General features: G+C 36.4%; 1 protein-coding gene across 1 annotated transcript; it reads left to right on the top strand.

The window, feature by feature from the left end:
* The first annotated feature begins 7,619 nt into the window (after positions 1–7,619).
* Positions 7,620–10,096, top strand: tmem230b (transmembrane protein 230b). Its single transcript, XM_074638330.1, has 3 exons — positions 7,620–7,970; positions 9,462–9,584; positions 9,672–10,096. The coding sequence occupies exons 1-3, from the start codon at positions 7,875–7,877 to the stop codon at positions 9,810–9,812; spliced, it is 360 nt and encodes a 119-aa protein (XP_074494431.1). The 5' UTR covers positions 7,620–7,874; the 3' UTR covers positions 9,813–10,096.
* Positions 10,097–15,954: the final 5,858 nt, after the last annotated feature.

Below are 15,954 nucleotides of genomic sequence, written 5' to 3'. Positions count from 1 at the left end.
CTTGTTAGGATTATTGCTCAGTGGAAACAATTAACTGTTTCTATACATTACAGGTAGATTGAACACTTATCTTAGACAATATTATTTTAAACTTATACTTAAAGATGTTGCTTTTACCAGAAATGTGAAAAATGTAACCCAGTGTACACAGATTAGGCATTTGAAACACATAGCCAGATATATCTTAAGAGTTACTGCACTGAAAGATAAAAAAAAAAGATCCAATAATAACTTGCCTTTCCAAGAATTTATTTACCTCAAAACAGCAGCAATAACATCTGTCATTTCTCAACATATATATTCGTAATATGTACATTACAAAACATAAGAATAGAAAGCATGTGACCGATAAGTAATCATTCAAAAATGTCTCATAAGGGGTTATTTTCTGATGAGTAAATGACAAATTGTTAACATCCTTTAAAGCTTACAGAATTTCAAATGTACCATTATATTCAAACAAGCTCTTTAAAGGGCAAAGGTATAGGAGATTAGTGATGATGATATGCTATAAAACTAACAATTTCATCTGAAACTAATACGTGCTTCACAAGCTTGAAAAGCTGAGGAGATGAGCTGAAACTAACCTTCAAACTGTGAATGAGGCACATCGTCACATGCCATAAATCTTTAATCCATATTCAGACATCACGTCACTCACGATCTGAAAGTTCCTGAATCAGGGTAAGGACTCTCGGGTTCACGTGTGGGTCGTCACCACTTTAGTGTCCTTCTCTGGGCTGATGGCGAAAAAATCACCTTCGGAAACAGAAGAAAAACAGACAATTGTATTAATAATAAAATAGCTTTATTAGCAACAAAAAACTAAACATCATATTCTTTTTTATTTTTTCAAGGCCACTTATAAAAGCTATAAAGGTATAATGACAAGTCCCTTAACCCCAAAGTCATTGCAGCAGCTACTTTTGTATTTGTTTCAGTTCAATAAAATATTAGATAAAGCATATCCAAAAAGAAACCTCTGCAGAAACTCCAAGGTTGATGCCAGCTCTGATGGGTAATGAATGTTAAAGCAATAATAGCTACCAAACATCATGCACAGGGCAGAAACGAAGGACGGGAATGTAGTCATGTACAATGTTTTGATACACACGGCATGAACAGTATTGAAGAGTAGCTGGATCGTCCTAAAAAAATTGTCTTTCTGAAACATTTCACAAAACAATTTGAGCATATATGTTTTCATTTTTCAAGAATTGTTAAATTGCTTACCATCAAATACAAAAATCTGTGTATGTGCAGGTTAAGGGTACAGAAATGCATGAAGTTTGACTGACCTTAAGAGCTTACAGTAACAAAACATTTTTTTGGATTGGATTGGATTGGATTGACAATTTCAAATGCATTCGGGTGCAGAATTAGCTTCAGGCATCGTGGATTTTCAATGAAGAACTGGTTGGATTTAAAGTTTTGTCCATCACTTGTGTCACCCAAAACATCAGAGTCTGTTTCACAAGACTGTTGTGACACTGAATTCTGATTCCAATAAGCTATTTACTGTTTGTTTCACAGGTATGTAGTAAGCAAACCTTTGTGTCACATTTTCATCATTTCCTGAATTTCATGTGACCTTCTATGTATTTGAACATCTTTTTGAAGGTCTAAGATCTTGAATGTGTTGTTCTCAGTGGTCCCTGATGACAGACAGAGAACAGATCTGAATCCTTTACACAATCACAGATTTTGGCAGTATAGCATCATCTGTCAGACAAATGTCATTTTTTAAAAGTGAATGTAGTTTACTTAAAGTGTAATCCTGTCCCAACTCATGCACATTTTGCATCTCTTTGACGATAGTCTGTATTGTTGAAGCTGGAAGAAGGAGCTGCCCTTGCAATTTTAGGTAAAATAAACATACATTCTTAAGAAAGAAATCCTGTGGCAATTCAGTGCTTTCATTTGTTGTTGCATCAGACATTTTTCATAGCGCACGGTACATTGATTTATTTTCTTTTTTGGGCTGATTTGTTTCTTCCCACTGTGGACAAATCCTCGGTTTAGCCAGTCGGTGCAGTATTTGTTTTCCAGATGGGTCCAGATATGAAGGCATCACCTGGGGCTGCTGCCCGCTCACGGTCAGAGATGATAAGCCCGTCTGTGAAGTAAACGTTTGACCGTTTCAAGTACAGCTCCTCTGCTCAATCAATGAGCGTACTTTGATCGCACAATGCTCTGTGTCTTTGTGCCTGCTGTTATACCCTGTGGACAAATCTACTTTGTCATGTCGAAAGCAAAATCACAAGCACACCTCTGAACTCTCTGAAAGTACAATCACGTCAGCATAGACATTTCTATTTTGTGTGCACCATAAATGGATTATTTTATAACAGCGAATCTCACAAATGGAGTGTTTTTTAAAATTGAAAAGCAATTTAGGTTAAAATTATCATAACATTTAGGGAGATTTAGTGTCATTATTGTGCATGCATGACTGTCTTGCACTGACACAGACAGACCACTTTCTGAATACTGCAACAACAGATCAATTATTGTGTAATTATATTTGCATTAGAAAACAAGCCATACTGAAAAGAGATTACAAACATAATGAAACAGTGAGATGATGCGTTTCTCCTGTCCTTGTTGTTTGCTGTGTATTTGCATCTTGTTAGGGTCTATCGTGCTATCTAACCTGCTGGAAAAGCAATTACCTGTCTGAGCCGCCCATGCAGTGAGGCGGGATGCTGAGTTTGAAAGATACCGAAATCAATATCTCTGCAATGGGAGAAACATTTCCTGTCATGGAGGCAACAAGCCTGAGCTGAGCATTTGCAACTAATGTTGACATTTACAGTGACATTCACCTTAATTGCATATCAAGAGATTTCCTCTCCTATGGTTCTGACTTTGACAAAATTAAAACAGAAAAGAGGCAAAGATTTCAGTCACCAGAGCAGGTAAATGCAAACAGCTAACATTGTGCTGTAGGACACTGATTTGTTTGACTAGCCGTGAAATGGTACATAGCTTTAGAATAAACTGATATGAAATGCTTTCCATTTCAAAGACAAGTGAAATATGGAAACAGCTACTTCATGTGTCATGTTGTAATCATATTCTTGAAGCCACTGAACCGTTGCGCTTTTTGAAGGAACAAACTGAGATGACATTGTGAAGTAAAGGTGACCGACTCCGTCATTGCTGATGAAGCTCCTCCTGTAGAGCGTCCTTCAGCAGTCAGTTCTCCACCCACACACAAACACAGCCAACCTGAAATTCAGATTAAAGAGAAAAGAACATTTGACTGAGCATTCGCAAAAGACAGAGTTACAAGACATTACTGTAACTTGCTGCAACCATCCTGTATGACATACAGTACAGATTAGTAGGGCACTAGATGAAAGGTCAGGGGATCACCAAAGTTATTATAATTTATCCTGAGGGGAACATGAATGTCTGTACCAAATTCTATGGCAATCCATCCAATAGTTGTTGTGACATTTTACTGGAAGCCACAAATATCATGGTGGTGCTAGAGGAAAAGTCGAGGGATCAACAAAGTCATTAGTATCCATCATCTGGGAACCATGGATGTCTGTGCCAATCCATTTAGAAGATACTGAGATAATTCATTGGATGAAAGAAAACTGTGACCAACTGGAGGCATAGAGGGAAAACCAGTGGGATTCATCCTTAAAATCCTTAAAATGTCAATCCGTCCAATAGTTGTTGTGATATTTCAGTATGGACCAAAGCGATGGACTGACTGACCGAGATTGCCATCCACCGAGCCATGCCGCAAGAGTGGCTAATGATAAAAACAGACCTTATCCATACACATAATTCCACCTACATAAATATTACTGTTCATTGTATGTTCAATATATGAGAACAAATACAGGCAAAGCACAAATCAGCTCAATCCTTTATTTCCTCCACCCCGTGTGGCTCGACAAGCCTAAAAATAAAGGAGTTATTATATTAGTCAGTGCGAGCTTATTTCAAATTTGGAAAAGCTTCTTGCACAGCAGCACCTGTGCACCGCCCACATGCCAGATTTTATTATTTCTGAAAAACGGTGGGTTTAAAAGTAAAAAAGGGCTGCGCCACGGGGAGATTGCATGATGTTCAAGTGGTATAATGGTTCAGCCTTTTATTGAGCTCCAGTCGTGGTGCTATCTGCAATTGCTGTAATGAAGACAGACCTAATTATCTCAGCAGACAGAACTCCACTCTGAACAGGACTCTAATTATGACCTAAATGCTGCTCTCTCACTGTTCAGTGTCATACCCGGGGGTTATAGCGGGGCGACTGCTGCGGTCTTTTCTCACCACGCCTTACACACACACATACACACACACACACACACACACCCTGAGGACTCAATGTGCTTAGCTGATGCTCTTCTGTGCAGGCAGTATGGCCTATAGTGGCAGGGATTATCTAGTATGGCAACCTGCACACTCTGCCCCCCTCTGACCAGTGACAGTCTATAATCTGATTAATAAATCACAACTCCAGATGTCACTTTCAATTTGTATTGTGAGGTACTTTGCACCAATATTTTACAGGAAAATCCCACTGAAATCCTAAAACCCACATGTATGTCAGCAAAAAAAATGAGACAAACTAGATAATACATGAAGTAATGTCTGAAAAAGAACAAATAGGGCAACAAGGTTACCAACAGATGGATTGCTCCAGTCCCATTCTGAGCCCATTCATTTTGAATTTATGAATGTAAAATAATATTGCATTTTTATCCGCACTTGTGTTATTGTCGCTGAGGAGCGAGTAAATTAAAATGCCATGTTTCTAAATTCAGACCGAGGAAGGGTAAGCGGCTTGCGCAGTGACCTTCATTGTAGGTATTGAGGAGACGGGACAGATAAGGGGGGAAGTATTTGGGCGTGCAAAGGAATATGCACCGGTGACGCAGTGTTGGTGTCGGCTAATGAGTGCAGCCAACAAGCGATCACACAGCACAGTGAGATATGAGTGAGGAAATTGGTACTGTTAATGAAGAAAAGGGCAAAGTTGACCTCTGTTATTGTCAGTAACAGATACAGAGAAGATGGCAGCATGCACATGTCTGCACAATCAGTTATTTCTGAAGGCATTTAGGTGGCTTATATGATGGTTTGAGGGAGGGACCATATTTGTGCACTGTAATTCGTAACACTGATGCATTTTAAAGTGGCCAATAAAAGAAAAAACACATTTGTTTAATCTCCCTTAAACAAAGATGAAACCCAGTTGTATCCAGGATAGATTTATAGAGATTAAGTCTTGCAGAGGCTATTTGTAAATGCTGTATATGCATCAGAACATTGAACAAGAAGAGAGAACATAGAGAGCACATAATGTACAGTGATTTATCTTAAATGCAGTGGAAAAACAACAAGAATATGAAACACAGGTTTAAATCCCTCCAGAGATCAACAGTATGGCCTTAAACTACAGCAATGCGACTTGAAGTCAAGGTCACTGAGAGTACAAATGATCACTTGAGACTCATTCTCTGCCAACATTAAAGGCAACATGAGCGTATTATTGATGCTGCCTGCACATCTCATAAGAATATGCATTTACTTTATGATTACTGCTCTTCAACAGAGCGGTGTATTTCTCGATTATTGACTTACTGTGGGCATTTATCCTTGACTGTATACCGCGCACGGCTCTGGCAGAAATCTACAATCACTATGATCCACTGTTGTAGCAGCTTCAGGGCCAGGAAGCTATATCCGAATTCTGCCTACAGGAGAGTCTATATTTGTCTATGTGACAGTCCAATTTTCCACAGACCAGCAGGGGGATGTGAAAAAAAGGGAAAAAATACAGCAGCTTTAATTATTCATTTCAGGGGAATTGTCAGCAAATGTCATTTTTTTGTGTTTTGTCTATTTCACGGTTAGTCATCCACAGGCTGGTTATTCCCTTGCATGACTAGAGACATGACAACATCTGGCAGAGATAACATGGCATACACTAACGAATGAAGGTGCTCCTCCCAAAGTTGACACTCAGAAAACAAATTAAAAATATAATATAACAACTAGATTTTGCAATTAATAGTTTTGGATATTGAGATTTATTAATGTGTCATTTTTGGAGAAAAGCAGCAGATTTAGTACATTGTTTTTCGAAATAAATGTGATTTTAATCTAGTGGACTTTGCCTATGCTTATATTTTCTGTTTTGTAAAAAAATGTCCATGCAAATGTGAAATAGATATTGTGTGATTATACAAGATTGCATCCCTGGCTAAAAACAGCCAGGACTGTAGCTATCAAAAATCTGCAGCCTAGACAGAAATCCAATCTTCAGGGAACACAGTGTGATTATAAAGCTGGCCTGGGAGAACACCTCAGGATATGAACAGCCACAAAAAGAGATGAATCTTGACACCAGGGTGTCAATCTGCTGCACACTGTGTGACCCTGGTCATTTATACTGGAAGAAGACTCAATATTGCTCTCTTGTGGTGGATTTGGAGCGGTGCAAAATCACCATTAGGAAAACAATTCATCAGAATATAGTAGATTTGAGAATTTTTCAATTATGTAATTCCCTTAAAGGGGACATATTATAAAAAAGTGAGATTCTCATGTTTTTTTTATTATAAAAGCAGGCTTAAGTCCTATATAAATACTGTGAAAGTATCGAAACACTCAATCCACAGGGAAATACACACAGCCCGTATTCAGAAACTCTGTATTTGAAACAAGCTGTCAGGATTTCTGTCCATTTGTGATGTCACGAATATACAATATTTAGACCCTTTACGCAGTTTTAAACATAGACGTTCTAAATGTGTCCCAGTTTATTCCTGGTTGCAGTGTATGTGAATGTCATCAACTGACAGGAAGTACACATGGACCCAAGCTGTTGCCTAGCAACGCAATCCTGCTACAATTACGTCGCAATTACGTCGAAATGCGCTAAAACGGAGCATTTAAGTCAGAGGGTAAATTCAGGCATATTCAGGATGACAGTATGAGGAAAATAAAGTTTTTTTTGAACATTACAGCATGTAAACATGTTCTAGTAGAAACACAAAATACAAATATGAACCTGAAAATGAGCATGATATGGGACCTTTAAAGCGATTTTAATCTTGCATCGCACTCATGACACTTTAAGGTCCTTCCTTCATGCAGCTGTCAGACTCCACAACCAGCACTGCTCCCATTAGACCACTTACACACCAAAACACTGACAATAACCTGATATTTTCAGGTGGAATTTCATTCATTCATTCATTCATTCATTCATTCATTCATTCATTCATTCATTCATTCATTCATTCTCACTGTGCAATATCATTTTTCCACTCTGTTAACCTTGTGCAATTTTGTTAAAAGTCTGTTTTTTGTCAATACTGTATATACTGCTCCTATTTTTATACTTCCTTCTATTTAAATGGTTCATATTTTGTTACACTTTGTTTAGCTCTTTTTTACTGTGTTAGCTGATGCATCTTGTTTTTTGCACTATCCCCAATGCTGCTGTACACTGCAAATTTCCCCACTGCGGGACTAATAAAGGAATATCTTATTTTATTTTATCTTATCTTATTTTGAAATTACATGTTTCGGTTTGAGCGTTCCACAGTATCTGGTAATGACGCTTCGGTTTTGCGCATGCGCATTGCAGCCTGAAGCACAAACACGGAAATCCCATGTTAGAAGATACTAAACAGACAACACCCACAACACCGCGCTGTAATCTCTTCTCTAAACTAACTTTAGGTTATAAGAACGGTCCATACATCAGATCGGGTGTCATATTTTACCTGACTGTGGCTCTGACAGCTTGTGAGTGATGATGGTGTGGATAAAGCTTCTGTAGCCTCATTGAAACACTGAAAACAAACCTGTTAGTAAAGCTACTGAGCAGCTGAAGAAAGATGCCAGCTCGTAACCTCGTGTCCAACGGGATCAATAACAGCAAGGTTAAGTACTCCAGGTTGGCCTCTGATGATGACGGCTACACTGATTTACAGGTAAGAGGTATTGTTAGTGTTAACCCACTGTGAGCTCAGTTTACCAATACATGTTGTTATTGTGTCACAAATTACCTATGTTGGACGAGAAGAGGGTCTTAATTTCTAAAAGCAAACTCAATCAGTGCTTCTCAGGCATTATAATATAATCTATTTTATATAATTAAATTTTTTTAATCAGTGGTGGTTGCCCTATTGTGATTATAGACTGAGGGTCATAGGTCACCAACTTCTACAAATTCATGACAGCAAATCTGGACTTCACTGCATTAGAGTACAGTATAATGAACTTTTAAGTAAGTAAGTAAAGTTTATTTATATAGCACCTTTTAAAACACACCGTTACAAAGTGCTTCACACACAAATGAAACATCAAACAATGATGTAAACCAGGAAAAATTACAATATGAAACACAGAACAGTGAGAAACAGATCAAACAAAAACAGACAAACACACATGTAGATGAGGCCTATAGAGAGGCGTGCCTATAGAGATGGGTTTTTAGAAGCCGCTTAAAACAGTCCAGAGATCCAGCAGCTCTAATAGATTGGAGGAGGTGATTCCAGAGAGTTGGGGCTAAGACAGAAAAGGCCCGATCACCTTTTGTTTTGCAGTTTGAATGTAGTACAGTCAAGCTCCGAAACCACTTGATCCTACATTTCCCACATTGCAACTCCATACATGTCTCGCGTGTTGGTAAATGCCCACTTCTTTCAAACTCCATGCCCTCACTTTCTACCACAGTTTTTTTTGTTATGATTTTGTAGTCCCCAGCCCAAACTGAGATAACCCTAATGACATCATCAACGTTATTTTTCTCGTACTAGGAAAAAGTTCCTTCAGAGTCACAAGAGTAATGATATAAGTGTTTTCACAGGCTGAATAATAGGCCCTTTCCACAGCAGCTATATTGACATGTTGTTGCAGGGTAAACACAGGTGTAATTAATAACATTAATTATGGCTCTGTTCCATTTAGGTGGACCAGGGTTGCGTTTGAATAGTCCTTTTTGCATAGGAAGGTTCCTAATGGAGTGAAATGACCCGGAAGTACCTAAGTAGCAGCCATGACAAGAGCTGTTCGAATTCACCAAATGCTAAGGAAAGGAGCTTCAATGCTTCCTTTATTTTTTTTAAATTAAATTAAAATTAATTTAATTTAATTAATTTAAATTAACACAAATAACATTGTCAAGAAGGTTTGGTGAATGTTCAGTACACTATTCAGTCACAAGGAATGCATTGCGTAACCAATGCATTTACATCTTCAAACACATAATGTAACATGACAGTTTCATGGCTCACACAGTCAGTCAGCTTCCTTTGATCTGTCAACCCGTCACAGACGTTCACTTTTCCAAGAAGTACATTATGAGCCAGGCTCATTTTGCTTGTCCAGTTCAGTACATAAGTGGGAAACTGGCATTGCCATAGAAAGCCTGCTGTGTCATTGAAAAGTGTTTTTAATTAAAAATTTCTCCTCCTCTGCAGTTCAAAAGGAGCCCACCCAAAGTCCCATACAAAGCCATAGCACTAGCCACAGTACTCTTCTTAATCGGCTCTCTGCTAATCATCATTGGCTCCCTTCTCCTGGCTGGATACTTTGGAGTCACTGTGAGTACTTGTATAAGGCACAATTTGTACAGTATGAACAATATACAGTATATTCCTCTATCAAAATGAATGTTTTCTCTCTTTCAGCACTCAGACCGAACCGTGCCTGTCCTTATCATTGGGATCCTCGTCTTCCTGCCTGGAATTTACCACCTACGAATAGCTTACTATGCATCAAGAGGCTACCGAGGCTACTCCTATGACGACATCCCAGACTTTGATGACTAACAAACACCACAGCTTCAGCCGCAGTCTTCCTGTACACACATGTACTCCTTATACTCTGCTTGTTCCTATTTAAATGCACTGATATTTTGAGAGGAAATAAGCTTAAATAGATACTGTAAATGACTTTCATTTAAATCTGAATGATTTTGATGTTATTGTCATAGGGTTATATGCCGAGGTAGTTGATGGCAGCCTGCCTGTTATGAAGCCAAATCAATATCAGACATTGTTTGATTTGTATATTTGTTTTGCTAGCTTGATAAATTAATAAAACTGTAATTTGATCAGTATCTTTTATTTGTATAATGTTTTCTGTATCATTGAGATCACCTATACTCAGTGAGACAACAACTTTACACTGAGTTGGTCTGAAATAAAACACATTTTAGCTTATAGTACAATATGTAGAGGAATTCAACCAATGTGGCTACTTGCGTACCGAAACAGGACTGATAATTGTACACACTTGTCGAGCCAATTCTCAAAATCAAATAATTTTCATGCCAAATATAACTGAAATTATATTCAGTGGCTACTTTAATTTGAGGTGATCCACCCGCCTGTTCAATGGTAGAAAAAACTCATAAAAACGGGCTTGCAATTAATTAATTTATAGTACAATTTAGATGAATATGTTCAAAGATTTCAGGCTATACACACACTAAATGATGTGCATCATACATCATTGTATATCTTGCCTGGCAGATAATCGATATTTAATAAAAGGCTATTATTGTTGTGTCCACAATATGATCAATATACTACATAACACAGTTTGCCTTACCCTCGAGTTAATTCTTCCTTACTCTTCAGAGTGGTTCTTGCTTGGAGGACTTCATCTCATTAATGCCAATCCTTTGATCTCCATATGGTGCACCTGGCCTGTGAGAGTAAACACTGTCAAACAGGAAGTACGCAAGCTATTAAGACCTTACACTCTGTTAACCTTCGTGAAAAACCTTTCCTCCACTAATCTGTGCCATTAACTTGTCAATTTCAACGGAAAGGCAAGGCTACAGCCTCCATTTCCTTTGCAGGATAATGTAATGTGTGCTGTCTAATACTTGATTCTAATTATATGAATTATTACTATACAGGCAGACAATATAATGACATAAGCATTCATAAACACTCCTGTACAAGTAGTGCAGTATTATAGTAATTTAACAGTGTCCACAGTTGAGATTATATTAATTTATAACATTGTAATGTCGCAAGTCATTAAGGCAAAATCATTGTAAACTAGTAATCAGGGTCTGAAATTATTTTTTAGTAGAAATATGGAATATATTATGTAACCTTAATCCCTGACTATTTTTAACTCAGGAATTGCCTTTTAAAAATAATATTTCTTAATATAAGGAAATCCTATCTGCCATGGTGTTAGAAAGGGTGACATGATATATACAGTAGGTATTGATGATAACAAATGAAATATTGATATCATGTTAATAATACACTATGAAAATATTGTATGAACAATTCAGCGCCTCTTAAATCATTATGTAGTTATGGTTACAGACTCAATCTACCTCCCTACTTGTATTTTGAGTGTAATTAATTTGCCTAAAAAAAGAGACAAAACTCAACAAAACAAAGTTAAAGAAGAACTTGACTGATAGCTTTTTTTTTTTTTTTTTCTATAGATATCTCAATAATATTATCATGAATTATATTGGCCACAATAATTGTGTTGTGAAAATGTGATATTGTGTCAGCCCTAGTGGCAGGTGACCTGAACTTCTTACCTGCCACAGCCAACATTTAGCCTGTATTTGGCAGGTGGCATGTGCTAATTTCATTCCCTGCTAGTGATACAAGTCTCCAGTGCTAAATCATGTCCAAGCTATATTTTATTTATTTTCTGTGTCACTCTGCATCATGCTCTGCATCAATATACAAGCAGCTGCCATGAACCATTTTTCACTGGTGGACAGTATCACCCTCTTGTGGTGATCCAGACTGTCTGGCACTGGATTGGCTATTTCAAACTGAAGGGTAAACAAGAAAGAGCAACATCCCATCAGCTCATTATGTGAAAGACTAGTAGATTTCCAGTTCATTTTAGGAGGAAAAGACGTGTTTTTTTGAGGTAAGATAATGAAAATCTTGATAGAAAAGTTACAAACTCTCTTTTAACAAGGTTCATTATAATTATATGAAGGGTAATCCAAATTATATTGCAAACAAACAACAAAAAGATGACAAATAAAGTTACTTTTATATATATATTTTATATATACTTTTATCTCTGACAGCTAAAAAGAAATAGTTTTGACAGAAGTGCCCCTCAAAGAACAAAGAAGTGAACAATCAGTAAATTATGAATGAGTCTTCTAATTAGCATATAGCAATATTAGCAATAGCATAATGCTAACTCAATATTAGGTACAATAACATCTCAGTTAACAAAATAACAGCTAAGTTACTAACACTAGCTGGTTTACGTCTTTAGTAATATATGTATAAATATAATAACAGTTAGCTAATGTAAGCTTTATGAAAAGAATAATCTCTTGTTAGTTTGAGCAGTTAGCTAACGGAAAGCTAACTAGCATTAGCCAGCTTAGCTTCATTTGAATGTTTGTTATGGCGGGTAAGGTTAGGTTACATTTAATGACATTCAGGTTTGTTATATGAGAGAAAACAGACTTTATTATTATTAAGAAGGCGTCTTAGTTTCCCATTTGATCAAAAAGTTGTTGTTCCAGTGTGGTATTATTATGGTTATTACTAGTAAATGAAATTAGCACCTGCCACCTGCCAAATAAATAACAGGGTAAATGTTGGCTGTGGCAGGTGAACATTTCAGGTCACCTGCCACCAGGGCAGACAGGTTTTCCTTATATTAAGGAATATCATTTTAAAAAAGCAATTCTATATATATATATATATATTTTTTTAAACAATATTTTTATTGAATTTACATATATATATATATATACATATATATATATATATATATATATATGTATGAAGACTAGCTGGTGCCATTGGTATCAGCTAATGGGGATCCTTTTTAAATAAAATAAATAAATAAATAAAATAAATACACATACAGACAGACTAACAATATTAATAATTAAATTGTACAATGAAATGTTTAGTAAGAATTTAAAAGGAAGAGAGACATGACATTTCATGTTTCACTTATCCAACAAAGAAAACAGAAAATAAAAGATGAGACAAAAAAACAACAACAACAATTTCAACAACAGCACTCAACAACAAAGCAATTCTATATTAAATATATGATAACACTTCATTTTACAGGTCTGCAAATTTCATGGTAATTAGGTGATAATTAGCAAATAACCTATTTGAAATTTCTTTGGAATTACTGCCATATTACCCCAATATTTACCTATAAATGTATTGACTTTGTTATAAACATTATTTAACAATTATATTTCGCTATTTCTCAATAGCTGGTAATTAATTTAACACATTTCCAGGAAAAAAGAATACAAAGTTAATTGATCTACTTTATTTCCATGTTTGCTGGTAAATAGATGATAATTAGCAAATAACTTCTTTAAAATGTCTTAATAAACTCACTGAATCATGGCATTAATGACATCAGCTACCAGGTTACATCTGTGTAGACAATCAGTCACACAATGCTGATCAGAAGAGTCTTCTATTAGTTTGAAGAGCAGCCTCTTCTCAAGCCTCAGGGCCCTATTTTAACCATTATATGCTATTTTAGTATAGAATTATTAAATAATATTAATAATAAAGCAATTTTTGATAAATGTTGAGGTAAATTTTGGGGTAATTTGGCAGAAATTTCAAAGAAATTTCAAATAGTTTACTTGCTAATTATCAGCTAATTACCATGAAATTTGTAGACCTGTAAAATGAAGTGTTGCCATATATAGTCATGCATTAAGGTTACATGATATATTACATCATTCTACAGTCTGGTACCACTGACTCAGTGTTTACAATTTTAAAGCCTTCTACTTGGATTTTCATTTTGAATATATCACATCAATTTCACATACTGGAGAATTGTTGTTTTAACTGGACATCTAGAGGTATCTCCTAATAACATGTGTTTTTGTTACATATGCTGGATGCTGCACCAAAACGACTCTGAGAGTCAAATGTGTCCTTAAGGTGTGTGTTTGCCTTTTGTTACGATCCCAAGTCTCTTCCCACGAAAAGGCGCTTTTGTCTGAGGCGCTTAAGTACCAGCAGCATCCAGCATGGCATCAAGTCACACAGAGACAGCTGGCACACTAACGGAAGTGGGTTATTTTAACTTCAACATAAAAGCGTTTTGTTTTTTTTAGATGAAGGATTCACAGACTTTGACCCACAGACTGTGTTTACTCTGACCACAAATTTACTATATACACTATTTCACAGCCTTTACAAAAAATAATCTCGTTTGTCTGAAGTCATTGTTTATAGCACCACTACAAATTACGTCTGATATTGAAATAGCCTACGTGCAGGGTCTGAAATTAACTTTTTTCGCTTCCTGCCACTGTGACGGACAAGTATTTTTTTTGTCTGCCACTTTTGAAATCTCTGCGCTAAATGAAGGAATAACATGTTAGATCTGATTAGTTCAATATATTTTACACAATAAAACATTATATACATGGTAAATTACAGTGTTGGAATTACTTTTTCTCTCCGCCGTGTCTCCGGTCCAAAACAAACATGATACAGCATGCTTATACGTCATTGTGCATGCGTAACTGTGGGATAGCTTCAATACAGAGGAATCAATTGTCACGGAGGCATGAGATACCAAGGAATCTGACCTGTTCTCTATTCCCATCACTGGCGTTTTCCCTGTTTGCCAAAGTGGCGGATAGCCTGCCAATTTTACCTGCCACTGCCAACAATTTAAATGTGACGAGTATAGGCCTAGGTATGGGAAACATGCAACAATTTTCATTCATTTTAAACCAGGGCTGCTACTAACAATTATTTTCAATAAGTCCTTTTCATGACATTCATTTTGAATTGTCATAGCAGGAAAAGCACAGGTGTTACTAATAACATTAATGATGGCTCAGTTCTGTTCACGTGTCCCAGAAAGCCACGACAGTGAGCCAGCATGAACAATATCAGGACCCTGAAACTGAAGCAGCTAACTGGAATTCAGTCATCATTTATTTTAGTATTTACACCTGTAACATTTCTAAATGTCTTCTGTAAAAACATTATCAATAATTCATGTCCTTAAAATTGTGGAACATGTCCATCACAATTTCCCTCAGCCCAAGGTGACATATTTGACATTAGTGTATGTAAAGATATTCAATTAAAAAATAAATCAATTATTGCAATTTAGAAGCAGGAGACACTAAATATTAATATTTATCTTTAATAAATGACTGAAACTATTTATGGGTTAGATAGATAGATAGATAGATAGATAGATAGATAGATAGATAGTAACTATATTGATCCCGAGGGAAATTCAAGTTTCCAGCATCGCAAGGCAAGGCAAGGCAAGGCAGCTTTATTTGTATAGCACATTTCAGCATCAGGGCAATTCAAAGTGCTTGACATAAACATTCAAGAACATTGCGACAAAGTGCAAAAGAACATTAAGACATAATTAAAACAGTTATAAAAACAAAAACAGTTCCATAGTGCAAAACATGTTAGTAAACAGGCAGTAAAAACGTTAGTAGTGCAAAGTACAAAGTACAAAAAAATATGCCAGATATATAAATACAAGGAGATGAAGAAAACTGTTAAAAGTGAATATAGTGCAGGGTAACAGCTGTGATACACAACTATTAAAAAAGTGAATATAGTGCAGGGTAACAACTGTGATACACAACTATTAAAAAAGTGAATAAAGTGCAGAAGAGACTGTTAAAAATGAGTATAGTGCAGGGTAACTCCAGTAGCTTAGTCTATGAAAGTGCATTGCGTGCATTATTATCTGTTCTGCAGACCGTCCTCCTTTACTGAAATTGCTCAATAAAGCACTTAATTGACTAATGGTTGTAGCACTATTTACACATTTAACAATGGATCTGTTGTACCAATTTTGTTCATCAGTGTGACTTTATTTTGAAAGGTATAAGAGGAAGTGTAGTGGCTGTACTCTGTGTGACTTGATGGTGGGTCAAACAGCGGCTGTAGTAGGAGGAGGAGTGAATGGTAA

The sequence above is a fragment of the Sebastes fasciatus genome, chromosome 6 (genome assembly GCF_043250625.1).
Source record: "Sebastes fasciatus isolate fSebFas1 chromosome 6, fSebFas1.pri, whole genome shotgun sequence".
NCBI classification, from domain to species: Eukaryota; Metazoa; Chordata; class Actinopteri; order Perciformes; family Sebastidae; genus Sebastes; species Sebastes fasciatus.
The sequence above is the reverse complement of the archived record's forward strand: the minus strand, read 5'-3'. Positions and strand labels throughout refer to the sequence as shown.

Coding starts and splice junctions, on each gene's coding strand:
- tmem230b (XM_074638330.1), top strand. CDS start 7,875: ATGCCAGCTCGTAACCTCGTGTCCAACGGGATCAATAACAGCAAGGTT. Junction 7,971..9,461: donor ACGGCTACACTGATTTACAG/GTAAGAGGTATT, acceptor CCTCCTCTGCAG/TTCAAAAGGAGCCCACCCAA. Junction 9,585..9,671: donor CTGGATACTTTGGAGTCACT/GTGAGTACTTGT, acceptor TCTCTCTTTCAG/CACTCAGACCGAACCGTGCC.